The 12860-nt window shown below is 46.7% G+C and overlaps 1 protein-coding gene across 9 annotated transcripts in view; it reads right to left on the bottom strand.

Annotated features, from left to right (window-relative positions):
* Window positions 1–12860, bottom strand: part of LOC121439585 (dystrobrevin beta) — a 215352-nt gene that overhangs the window by 16361 nt on the left and 186131 nt on the right. For 7 of the 9 annotated variants that reach the window (XM_041640102.1, XM_041640101.1, XM_041640104.1 and 4 more), the window contains one exon: window positions 8142–8162. The exons of the other annotated variants lie outside the window; for them this stretch is intronic. In XM_041640102.1, coding sequence (XP_041496036.1) covers window positions 8142–8162 — 21 coding nt within the window. The remainder of the gene's footprint in view (window positions 1–8141; window positions 8163–12860) is intronic. 9 annotated transcript variants of the gene reach the window in all.

Raw genomic sequence — 12860 nt, 5'->3', positions numbered from 1 at the left:
TTGGCTCTGCAGCCATCTCTGTCTCAAGGTCACCTGACGACATGTTCTGCTTGTACCTAACTAACCTCCCTCACAAGTCTAGCCGACCCCAGAGACGTTGCACACAGAGGTCTTGAAGACGTGAGGCTGATGAGAGGCACAGGACTAGCTTTGGAAAGAAAGCTGGAGAAAAGAGCCTTCTGATCATGTATTGTAATTATGGACATGCCAAGTCCCCTGCACACACTGGAATGTCTGGTGCACACTGAGACAGTGCCTGTGGTGCACAGTGATCCTCTCACCTTGCTGTGTCTCCCTTACCGTGATCAGGTACTTATCAGGCGTAGGCCAGATAGACACCGAGAACCCAGCTGTAGTACTGCAGTAAGGTAGACTAGCACCTTGTCTCAACAGTCAAGGCAGGCCCTCGCCACAGGGACTGCCAGGCTCTCCATTAAAAACAACTAGTCCAGGTGGGCGGTGGTGGCGCATGCCTTTAATCCCGGCACTCGGGAGGCAGAGGCAGGTGGATCTCTGTGAGTCTGAGGCCAGCCTGGGCTACAAGAGCTAGTTCCAGGACAGGCTCCAAAGCTACAGAGAAACCCTGTCTTGAACCCCTCCCCCCAGAAAAACAAAATGAAACCAAAAACCACTAATCCAGCATGAGCAGTATATGAGCAGCACAGTGGGGTGGGTAGCAGGGGATGCAGGGGAATCCCCAGAAAAAGTAAAAGAGTTAGTGGGATGGCCCAAGGTAGGAGGGCCATTGGCCTTGGGAAGAAGAGAAGCCCCACAATACACTGCAGAACTTTGAGGATTCCTGAGACATCACTTGTAACACATTCCATAGCTAAGGCTGGCATCCAGCATGGTCAGTAACACATCTGACCAATAAGCACACACACGACAAATGTCCTATAACTCAGGTTCCCTGAATGCAGACACCCCTTATGGTAGAAACACTCCTGCCGGGGGTGTAGAGCTAGAGGTACACTCCGATCTGAGCAGCAGTCCAGTCTGCTGTTTCTCATTGTCAAACCAGCAAAGGCATGGAAAACTCAAGAAAGTGTGTGGAAATTACGTCTGTGTATTCCAGGGTCTTATGACCTATTTCCCTTAATGCACATACAGACTGAGACCCACAGAGGCCAACCAGCGACAAACAAATCAGGAGAAGGCCTCGGATGGCTAGGAGAAGCTGAGTATGCTTGGATCACAACACCACCGTCCTAAGACTGAAGCGAACTATGGTTTCCCACCTCCCTTTGGTAAGAGTAGACATGGGCCTCTACCACCGAGCTGCAATCCCAGAACGACTGTGATTTTCTATAGAAGAATCAACTTCATTTCCAGCACGTACAAAAAAAGGGAGGATGCAGATTATGACTTCGTCCCTTATCTAGAACACAAACCAAACACTGGAGCCGAAACAGGTACGGAGTATGCCAGAGAAGGTGAGCTGAGGACAGGGATCCCTCCCCAGAGCCATGAGAACTCAGACACAGAGGCAAAGGATCTGCCAGAGGACCAGCTGCAGAGAGAAAAGGGCATTGTCTTTAGTAAAAACGATCAGGGCGCAGCTCTTGCCTGCCTTTAGGCATCCCCAGTATGGTGGCTGGCACACAGTAGGGACTCCATAAATAAATTAAAAAACCCTCCTTTTTTCCTTCTTTTCTGTAAGGAACAGGTAAGGTTATTTTAATCTCCTTGGTACACTTTATAGTCAAGCAATCAAGTCCAGGGAGGCCTGTGGTAAAATGGCTAAGGTTGAGAGCAAGCCCTCCTTCCGCCAAGCACCCCAAGTCCCCCAGCCTGACTGTTAGCATGGCAACAGGACGGAGGACATTTTAGTCTCCGGCTCTCTTCCTGACTCATGGATACCTGCCAGGCAGCAGATGGCCTGTGTGGACCATTACCTTCACTTTGCCGCAGTATATTTAAATTAAACAAACTGGCCTTTTTGCTGCTGATTGTCTGATGCCCTCTTAGAAAAACAAAAACAAAATCCGGGGAGAAGAGAGCTGTAAGTCTGAAATGTAGGCAAGGCAACCGTGGCCGTGAGGAGAATGGGAAGAGATAAAGAACGGCTCAGAACGTTTTTTTTTCCCCCTGGAAGAACAGGTGAAAGCTCCTGCCCCTGAGCTGGCGCTGGAGGCAGAGCTGTACTGGGAATACACAGCAGCTGCGCCACTCACTGTGGAGACAGGGTGGGCTGTCTCTGTGGCAGTCAGCCTGGCCGCACCACTGGGAGCCACAGCTCATGCATAACAGGGAGGAGAAAGGACCATCAGCAGTAAGAAGGGCAGCGGGATGCATTCTGTCTGGGCTGAACTGAAGCAGGGCAGGAGGCGCCTGAGCATCCTACCTCAGCAAGTGCCCATTTGCAAGAACAGGCCAAGTGTGACCTTTCAAAGGCAAATCTGGTTTCTAGACTCCTCACAGAGCACTGAGGAGACTATGATGTTTTTCTGCTCTGAGTTACCATCCCCTTGAAATTCTCTGGGCTTCTGAGAGAATCCACAGTCCTCCCCCACTTTCTTTCTTTTTTCTTTTCTTCTTTTTGTCTACTCTGCATTTCCCCTAAGACTTCTGTTGATGGTTTCAGCACTGACTCTATGCTGGAGACCTCCAAACCTACCTTGCTGGACCAGTTTTCCCACAGGAGTTTTAGCTGCACAGCTGTAGTATCTAGTAGGCTGTTCTACTTGAATGCTTGGTTCGCCACATAACCAAGAACATGACAGCAAGATCACCTAGGCCGGAACAATCAGCTTCCACTTGTTCTGTTGGGAGGGACCTCCATTTTTCCCAATTCTGGGGTTTCAAACCCAGAAGCTGTGCTCACTATGCCTCTTCTCTGGATGTTTTGCTGAGATCTAGATAGTAGTTAACGTCCTGGAGGGTGTGTCTCCTAGACGCTCAGTAGAGGGGGAATTTCTCCAGTCCAGTGTGTGGAGAGAGATTCCTGGTGACCCTGGGCGGCACTTATCATATACGTATTATGGCCAGGAAAGGAAAAGGCAGAAAACACAGTACAGGATGGAACTCTCTCTTAACTTGTCTTTCATGGAATGATAAAAACATGGTTATGTTCCTCAGATGAAGAACTATTTCTCCTTCCAATCGCTCTGACTGAAAACTCCTTGCTGACGTTCAAGGGGCTCTATCTATGGGAGTATAATTATACTTCCTCTTTTTGCAAAGTGAAACCAAAACCAAAAGAAAGAACTGCTGGGGCCCTACAGTGAGCATAAGCATTTGAGACCGAGGAACAGAGCCGTCTGCAGGCCACTAGATCCAGTGGTCAGTCTGTGTGCACAGGGACGGGACCCATGGCAGAAGGTTGAGAGATTGTCTTGAAGTACCAAACATCAATCCCTGTTCACCAAAAGTCACACACACCCCCTCCACAGTTTTAGGGTGGCAGGAGTGTATTTAAGGCTCAGGATGACAATGACCTGGCTTATATTTCTGTATTTAAGGCCTCTGGTTTCTGTCACACTATTGAACGCTGGGCCCTCACTGGGATTCCTACTGGTTGTCCTGTTGCTGCCCTGTGTTGTGAAGATCCTGCAGCTCTAAGTCCACAGGACCATCCCCTTCATGTGCTCCAGCAGATCACAGATGGGATGTGTGTTGAGGTGGGCAAACTTACAACCCTGGTTCAGGGCCTGGGTAGTTTGCAGGGTTAGTCAGCCCACCAGCTCTCCCCCGTCCTCACTACCAAGGTGGGCTCTCCCTCATTGCCCTGGCTAGTTCACTCCTTTCAGAGATGAGCAAGGGTAGGGTCAGTTCCCCTGCTTTCACATCCTCAGGGTCAGCTCTCCCACACCTATAACTCCAGGGCCAGCTATACTGTGCTGCCCAGGCGAGGTGTAGGAGCCACTCTTCCCAAGGGCCGTAGCTGGTGGGGGGCAGGGGCAGCTTTCCTGCTCTGATGACCTCAGGGCCAACTCTCCCACCTGCCTCAGGCATTGAGGGGGAGGGCATCTTCCTGCCCCATGCTGCCATGTGGCAGATGAAGGGTAGGGCCAGCTCTTCCAAGCTCACATTCTCAGGGCAGCTCACCTGTACACCCTGCCAATAGAGTGAGCTCCACAGTGCTGCTCAGATGAGGTGCAGGGCCTGGTTTCCCAAGTGTCAGAGCTGGTAAAGAGAAGGGTTAGCTTTCTTGCGGGCTGGAAGTGGTAGGGGCAAGGGATTAGGGCATCTTTCCCTCATCCCCACCACCACACATACCACGGATGAGGGAGGTGGTACCACCTATGGCCCTCTCATGCCCTCAGGGCTGGCTCACCTGTGCCTCTGTCTATAGGGGTCAACTCTACTATGCTGCCCAGGCAAGGTGCAGGGCCACTTCTCCCCAGTGTTGCAGCTGGTGAGGAGTTGGGTTTAGTCCCTTATTTGCTGCAGGTGTTAAGGGATGAGGGGAGAAGGTAGCATCCAAGTTTTTGAAGTAACAGTTCAATCCATCACTCTCAAATTCTTGTAAAGTCAAATAACTTTATAATACCATGCTATAACAAGTATATATTTAGCCCTTCTACCCTAGGTTCAGTCAAAAGAGCTTCTAAAAGTCTTTAGGATGACCAGAATGATAAGAGTGTTTATAAGCTAAAGCAGCTTTAGGATAGGAGCTAGGTGCCAGAAAGCCCACAGCATGATTGTTAGAACTTGCTGCTCTCTCCAGACCTCTGAAGAAGGGGAACAAAAATGAAGCTGATTACCAATGGCCAGTAAATGAATCAACTGAGCCCATGAAACAGAACCTCATCACCCTGAACCAAGCGGTATATAGAAGGAACTCTGGTACTGGGGACCGTCTAGACCTTGCTGTATAGACCTCTTTATCTATTTGTTCTTTTGTATCTTTATACCATCCTTCATATTGAACTGGATACAGAAGAAAATAACTGACAAACTGCCAAGACAGACAAAATAGCCTTTCAATTTCCTGCTTCATGGAAAAGTCTGCCAGATACTATGGACCAATAGGCTAAAGATGGATGCTCCAACATTACAGAAGAACTTTGGGCAACTGTCCAGGCAGCGAGATATCTCTGTGAATTCTAGAACTTTGGAAGTTGCTTACAATGTACTTCCTGTTTACTTAGGTAATATTATATCCTTCTGGGGTCTTTGAGGAGTTGAAGACAGATAGTTACAGTTTTCCTTAGTTATGAAAAAAGATAAATTAGATATAAAACTTTGGATTCACAAAGATAGATGATAGAGTATTTTCCTTAATTTGCCAAACGTTAATGGACTAAGTACTGTAACTGTAATTCTTGCTTGATATCTGTTTTGTTATATGTAATTTTACTATTAAAGTTAAAACCTTCCTTCTTATATAGACAGAAAAGGGGTGATGTTGTGGGATTCCCTCTATATGCTATGAATATGTTTTATTACCATTGGTTAATAAAGGAGCTGCTACGGCCTATGGCAGGGCAGAATGGAAGAATATAGAGAGAGAGTAGGCAGAGAGACACCATGTAGCTGCTGGAGACAGATACTGGATTCTTACCAGTAACCCACAGCTTTGTGCCAATACATGGATTAATAGAAATGGATTATTTTAAGATGTAAGTCTTAATTAATAAGAAGCCTGAGCTAATAGCCCAAGCAGTGTTGTAATTAATATAGTTTCTGTGTAGTTATTTGTATCTGGGTGGCCAAGAACCAATGAGCAGTCTCTGTTTACAGAGGTAGCTTAGTGGTTAAGAGCTTTTGCTGTTTTTCCAGAGGACCCACATTGGATAGCTCACAGTTGCCTGTAACTCTAGTTCTCCTGGCTCCTCTGCTCACCCCCACCCCGAAGCTTTGCTGTTGTCCCACTCAGCAATGATATGGGCTACAGAAGGTCCAAAGACTTATAGTCTTTTCATCTTACAAATAAAAAGTGGCTGAATTATGTAAAGTCTTTCAAGCCACAGTTGGAGCTTCAGAACTGACCTTGGGTGAGTTCAGTGAAAGCCTGTGGGATGGACAGAAGGATTTCCCCATCTAGATGGACACAGTCCTACTAGACTGTGAGGACCAGGATATGTACTCTGGCTGGTGGACATGGAAAATTCCTTTTTCAATCTCAAGAGATGGTGATCTCATGTGGAACAAAAAGTCACTGGGCACGTATGTTTGCTTGAATCATGCTGCTAAAGGTTAGTTCTGCTTATTTATTTAGTTAGCTTTTCTGAGACAGCATCTCATATAGCCAAGGCTGTCCTTGAATTCCTGATCTTTTTGCCTCTGCCTCCCACGTGGCAGGATCACAGTCATGGGCACCATACACAGCAAGGACAGCATTTAATTAGCCTCCCAGCACAGGCAAGTCCTATTTTGTAGATTATATGCTATTTCATAAGAAACTGAAGAAAATATAATATTCACAGGAAGCTCTGCTGCTGTCATCTGCCCTCATCTTGGGCAGGGAAGAGGGTCCCTACAATTCTTGGGTCCCTCTGGGTTGTCCCATTCAGGGACAGAGATTATCAGGAGGTGCTAGCAAGGGAGACCATTGGAAGGAGACTCCCAGATGGTGCTGTCAGCTCTACAGTGAGATTCCGGGTACAGAAATGAAGAGAAGGAGGGGTGCACTGGAGGTTAGGGCCTAAGGATGAAATGGCACCCGTGTCAGCAGGGCCGCATCGAATGAGGTGTGGGTAGGAGGGACGGGAAGGACTCAGACCCTTTGCTTAGCCACTCACTCTCCCACTTATGTGAGAGGTATCTCCAGCATCTTCTCTTTGATTCCCAAACAAGCTGGAGTCACACCTCCCGATCCTCTTCAAGTCAAATGTGGCCATGTGACTTGCCTTCATAAATGAGAGGGGAGGGATGTGATTAAGTTGTCACTTCCTGGTAAAAGTGTTTAAAACTGGGTTTGATTTTTCATCTTCCTGTTTTGTTTAGGTGATGGAGAAGTGTCATTAGACTGAAGAGACGGATAAAAACTTATATATGGCTCAGAAAAAGAGGCAAACCAAACCAGGCAAGAACCAAACCAAACAAACTTATTACATTAAAGCCCACGGAATTTCTGGGTCCTTAGCTGGGCCCAGTGCTTTCTCCCCTCACTGATGGCCTCTCATTATTCTCTTGTGCTTCTGCTGCTCACTATCAATGTTCTCCAAGCTGGAAATGCACATACTACAAAAATCTAACACATTAATAAGTCCATATTTCTGAAAAAATGGAGAATTGTTTCTCATTTTATTTCAGGTATACAGGTGTTTTGCCTGCATGCATGCATATCACATGCATGCAGTACCCCTGGCAGCCAGAAGAGGACATCAGACTCCTTGGGACTGGAGTTACAGACAGTAGTGAGCCACTATATGAGTGCCGGGAATCAAACCTGAATCCTCTGGAAGAGCAGTCAGTGCTCCTAACTGTTGAGCCATTTCTCCAGCCCCAAAAGATAGGTAATTTTTAAATGAAATATTTTATATTCCTTTTTTGAATTAGCACTTTATATTTCTCTCTTGGACTTAGTTAACCAAGGTTATTATCATGGGTAGGCCCTCAATTTTTCTTGCGTAGGATAACAGCTTTAAAGAAAAACAAACACTGACTGTCCCCAAGCATCATCAATAGCCATGCCACTCAGAACCCCCGAGTCATTTGCTTCCCCAGCTCCCAAGACTCAGAGCAGGAAATAGCACTACTTTCATCCAGAAGGCTGGTGGAGCCAGGGCCTATTTGCAACCACAGGACAGCTACAGGCATCCAAGGAACACTTCACTTTCATGCATATTCATTCAGAATGTATCATTTAGACCTGAGGTCACTCCCACCACCTGGGAAGCTGTTTCAAGCAATTAAGGTCACTCAGGACACAAAACCAGCAGAAAATAAAAGAACATGAAAACACAATGGTAGCCTGGCTAGTCATGCATGTTTAAATAAGCACAAATTAAAGAAGCTTGGGTTTAAAGTAAGAACATGCTCCCTTAGGTAAACACGACCCAGTCTGAGGGCATTGCACACCGCCAAGGAGGAAAACGTCTGAGGGTTTTACACACTACCAACTCCTCAGAGAGCAAGTGATGCAAGGGGCGAAGTAGAAGTGTACAATATTTATATAAGGAACGGAGGAGCATGCAAAGGGAGTGAGAGCCCGGGGTGGAGGATGCGGGGAGAGAATTCTGAAGTCCACTTACTGCCTGCTTTTGCTCTTCCTCCTAGAGGTGTTGAAGATGAAAAGAGGCAGAGGAGAAAAAGAAAGAAATTAATGCCCATCACCACAAACATTGAGAAGAAACAGCAGGAGAAACCGAGCAAACCTTGGTCAAGCACAGATCTGGAGGGCAACGGCCCGATTCACCAGCATGGATTCAGTTAAATGATGGCTCTCGGTTCCAACCAGTTACTGAATGCAAATAACGACTTTAAGGTTCCAAAGAACCTTAGGAACCACTTAGTTCAATTTCCTGGAGGGCTTGCAGTCTCAACTGCTTACGGCAAACTAAAAGAGGAAGTTTAATCTAGTTTAAAATCCCAGTTATCACTGTGGGTCACCATTTACAATACTCATGTATTTAGGTTCATATTCCTAGGGCAGCTGTTCTTGAAGTGTGGAACGTGGACCACCAATGTCAGAATTATCTGGGAACTTCTCAGAGATGAAAATTTTAGGCTACACCTGAGCCCCACTAAGTCAAAGCTCTGATGAGGGTGGGACACCTCAAAATGTGCCCCAAAAGATTTGGGCTCCATATGAGAACCACTGTTTTAGCACCCTATCTAATGGTTCCTCCTGACCACAAGTGGTTTTCATTTCTCCTGGCCTCTTCTCAGTAGTAATCAAGCTGAAACGGTACTAGTCCACTAGCTTTTGAGCTGCTTTGCTGTTTCCTGCAGGGGTGCACAGACGTGACCATCCCCCACCCTGTGAACAGGAAACTGGTGCAGGAACCTGGAAGCCCTTTCAGAAAAAGAATCCTAAGGACTGGGGGACTGCTTGCCTCGCACGCATGAAGCCCTTGGTTTGGCCTCCTGCACTATGTAAGCCAGGTATGGTAGCTCGTGACTGTAACTATGGCACTGGGGAGACAGAGGCGGAAGGATCAGGAGCTCAAGGCCATCTTTGGCCACATAATGAGTTAAAGACCAAATTGGAATACATGAGACCATGTCACAATATAAAACAAATAAAACATAACCCCCGCTCCAAGGGAAAGGGAAAAAGAATTTTAGAATCAGGCATTGTGTTGCATGCTTTTAGAAGGCAGAGGCAAGAGAAAGCTGCATTCTAGGACAGCTTGGGCTACATGACAGGGGCTTGTCGGAGGGAGGGAGAGGAGAATGGAATTCTCATTCTCGGCTCTTTATTATCCCAGCACAGGTTTATCTAGTAATTCTCCTGCATAAGGCGCTGAAAACAAAGATGGGCTTCTCTTTTATAACCTTACAGTAAGGCAGGCAGAGCAGGAGACACCAGCTATGGTTGACAGATGAATGCACTACCAAGGACTGTAGAAAAAAAGATGGAGGGAGTAAAGAGAAACCTTTCGAGTGACTCTTGTCTTGGTCCTGAGCTCCTCAGTCATTGTCTTTCTGGTCTCTTTGCTTTTTCTCTTTGTGCCTCATCATGGGCAACTGTGGTCAGGGAGCCTCTAACGTGCCCCAGTAAATAAATCTGTATGTGGCTATGATGGCTCCATCTATGCTGGGTCCATAGGTGCGGTGGTCCCCACGGAACATGGGTGGAGGGACACAGGAAGGGATATGCTCCTGCTCTTGAAGGGGCTGCAGGTCTGGGGGTGAGGGCAGAGTGATTTGGTGCTGCACTGCAAAGGAACTGCACAAGGGCGGGGGGGGGGGGACCATGGACAATATTTTTATTCTTGCAAGGGAGAGGCAGATATGGACTCGAAACTTGGTGAGCACCAAGAAATCCCTTGAGGCCCAGTTTAGCTGGGAAAGGAGATTTTTTTTTTTTTTTTGGTTTTTCGAGACAGGGTTTCTCTGTGGTTTTGGAACCTGTCCTGGAACTAGCTCTTGTAGACCAGGCTGGTCTCGAACTCACAGAGATCCGCCTGCCTCTGCCTCCTGAGTGCTGGGATTAAAGGCGTGCGCCACCACCGCCCGGCAGAAAGGAGATTTTTATAATGAAAGCCAGCTGCCTGCATTGGGACTTAACCTTAGTAGCCAAACCAGGGGCCCTGAGTACTGCCTGGGTCACCTGAGAAGTCAGAGGCTTCCCAGCATACCTGCAGCATGGAGGGACTAATGCAGCTTGGGAGGATGCTTCTCTGAGGCAAGTGCATCTCCAACTCCCAATGGGCGAGGAAGCAGCCGTAGGAGAGGCATTATACAGTTTAGAAACTGCTGACACTACTTGCTGAAATAGAAACTGAGATGGGCTGGGTGTGGTGGCACACAACTTTAATCCAAGCATTGAGGAGTCACAGGTAGATGGAGCTCTGTGAGTTCAAGGCCAGCCTGGTCCACACAGTGAACTCCTAGTGAGCTCCAGCATAACCATGCTTACGTAGTGAGACCAGTTGGGAGGGTGGGACACTCTTCACAGGTTGCAATCCTGGCTGGACTGAGAACACTAAGTATCACCATGTACCTCAGGTCTGGTATTGAAGAAACCACAGTTTTGGCTTAACAGAACAGGGAAGCTGCTGTGTTGGCTCATACCCGTATTTGGGAGGCTTAGGGAAAAGGACCGTCTCAAGGTCAGTCTTGAAAGAAAAAAATGAAATGAAGTATGGAAATTTCAGAAACGATGTTTCAAGACCACACCATGCTCACTCTGCCGTGGAGGTTGTCCCAGGCCATAAAACCATTCTTTCTTTTCTAGGAGACCTGGGTCAGGCTAGAATGGGCTGATGAACAGGACAATATTAAAAGAGTAGATTCTGGCAAAGTGTTCCCTAGACTGGTGGCACCCAAACTCAAAAAAGCTAGTCACACAAAGCCTCTAGGGCTCTGTCAACACAGTAAAAAGGTCAGCTATAAGGTCGGAGAGCATTCTGTATCAGTCTGCTAGGATCAGTCAACATGGACTGACAACAAGAGATAGTACTAACCTGATTCAAAGGGGTCATAACATCTTAGTGATGGGGCACAAATCTAAAACACATGAATCTATCTCTTCCATGTGGTGGAAGTAGTAATAGCATAGTAACTGCCATCTTCTACAAAGAGACTGGCAATCTAGCCCAAGCAGAGGGGTTAATGCCTGCAATCCCAGAACTCTAAAATGCTGAGGCAGAAGGATCATGAGTTCAAGGCCAGCCTATAGCTACAGGTAAGTCCTATGGTAGTCTGCATCAAAAACAAACGCAAAAGCAAAATTCGAGAATTAGAATGAAGTAAAAATGTTGGAAACAAGAGTTAGAAACAGAAATACTGACATATAATTACTTATAGATTAAATAAGTAGTTTGAGACAGAGGTTAGTTACATATTGATAATCAAGAAAAAATATAAAGAAAACATACAGAACATGGTACCTGAGTGTCAATGTCATTATATCATTAAGGGAAAAAAACTAATGAGAAGACTGTAGACACTCCTTGGTGACAGGGACTGAGTCTAGTCATTATTCATCAAATATTTAACATGACATCTAGAAACTTGAAAAAATATACACACATAATAATAATTAATAATAATTATTATCACTATGTTGAGACAGAATCTCACTATGCAGGCTAGGTTGCCCTTGAACTCAGAGATTCCCAGATTTTGCCACCTAAGTATTAGGATTAATGGCGTGGACCACCACATCTGGTCTATGATTTATTTTTCACTTATGTGTATGTGTATGCACCTGCTTGTCTATGTGTGCACCAGGTGCATACAGGTGCACTCAGAGGGTCAGAAGAGGGCACAGTGGTACACAGTAACCCCAGCCCTTGAGAGGTAGAGGCAGGCAGATCTCTGAATTCCAGGCCAGCTAAGGTACATAGTAAGACCAAAGTAAAGCAAACCAAAAATCACAGCCGGGCACCTGCCCGTCTACGTGTGGGCACTTCTCCCTGAAAGAGGCTGACACAGGGAGGGGCATGCTCACAGCATCTCCTGGCCTCCAAGTGTGCCAGCTCCATACGGTGGAGTTTTCAACACCTCACAAGGCGAGAGGTATCACATGGGACAAATGTTTATGTACACAGCTGCTGCTGTGAGTTGGGGATGGGGCCCCCGAGCTGAGGATTGACATCGCCAGGGAACTGGACCAACCAAGTCTCTGGAATAAGATTTTCTTGAAATTAGACTCCCTTGCACATCAAATGTTTCGAGGGGAAATCTGTAACGGGGTCTGTGCAGAAGCACGTCCGTCCATGTAAAATAAACCAAATACCAGGACCAAGCTAGGGAAAAAAACCTCAGCTCAGGACTAAAAGAAGTAATTGCTTGAGGAAGTAAAACATCAGTTTCCAACACAAACATAACACTCCTGCTAGTAGCCAGAACCCACTTTATTGCGACTAAGGGGCTGGCTGTCGACGTAGACACTGAGGAGACGTCTCAGCTCCGGCTTTCTCGAGTTACCACTCCTAGCTGGACCTTTGTTACCTCTGACCTGGTCACGTGATTACACGAGTCTCCTATTATCATCTGGTCTCTTGCTCTTCTAGCTTGCCAAGTATTGTCTCAAACTTATTTTTTCTTATATCTTTAACAACTCCTCCTTGTCACAGATTTAGCTCCCTCTCTTCAGAGAACTGTGTGGCACACTGTACGATGTGGTGGGGGCACTGCCTTGAACACCAACCACACGGGCACAGGCAACCATCCTCGAATCTCTGCTAGACAATCCACTGAGTGTTCAGTGCAAACACGCTGTGCAGGAGAGGGTGTTTAATGCCAACCATTGCCTTCCTCTTATCTAGAGTAAGGGGCTATAATGTACTTCTCAGCAG

Source organism: Microtus oregoni, unplaced genomic scaffold, assembly GCF_018167655.1.
Source record: "Microtus oregoni isolate MIOR12 unplaced genomic scaffold, Mior012 000062F_ref0000492, whole genome shotgun sequence".
In the NCBI taxonomy this organism is placed as follows: domain Eukaryota; kingdom Metazoa; phylum Chordata; class Mammalia; order Rodentia; family Cricetidae; genus Microtus; species Microtus oregoni.
The sequence above is the reverse complement of the archived record's forward strand: the minus strand, read 5'-3'. Positions and strand labels throughout refer to the sequence as shown.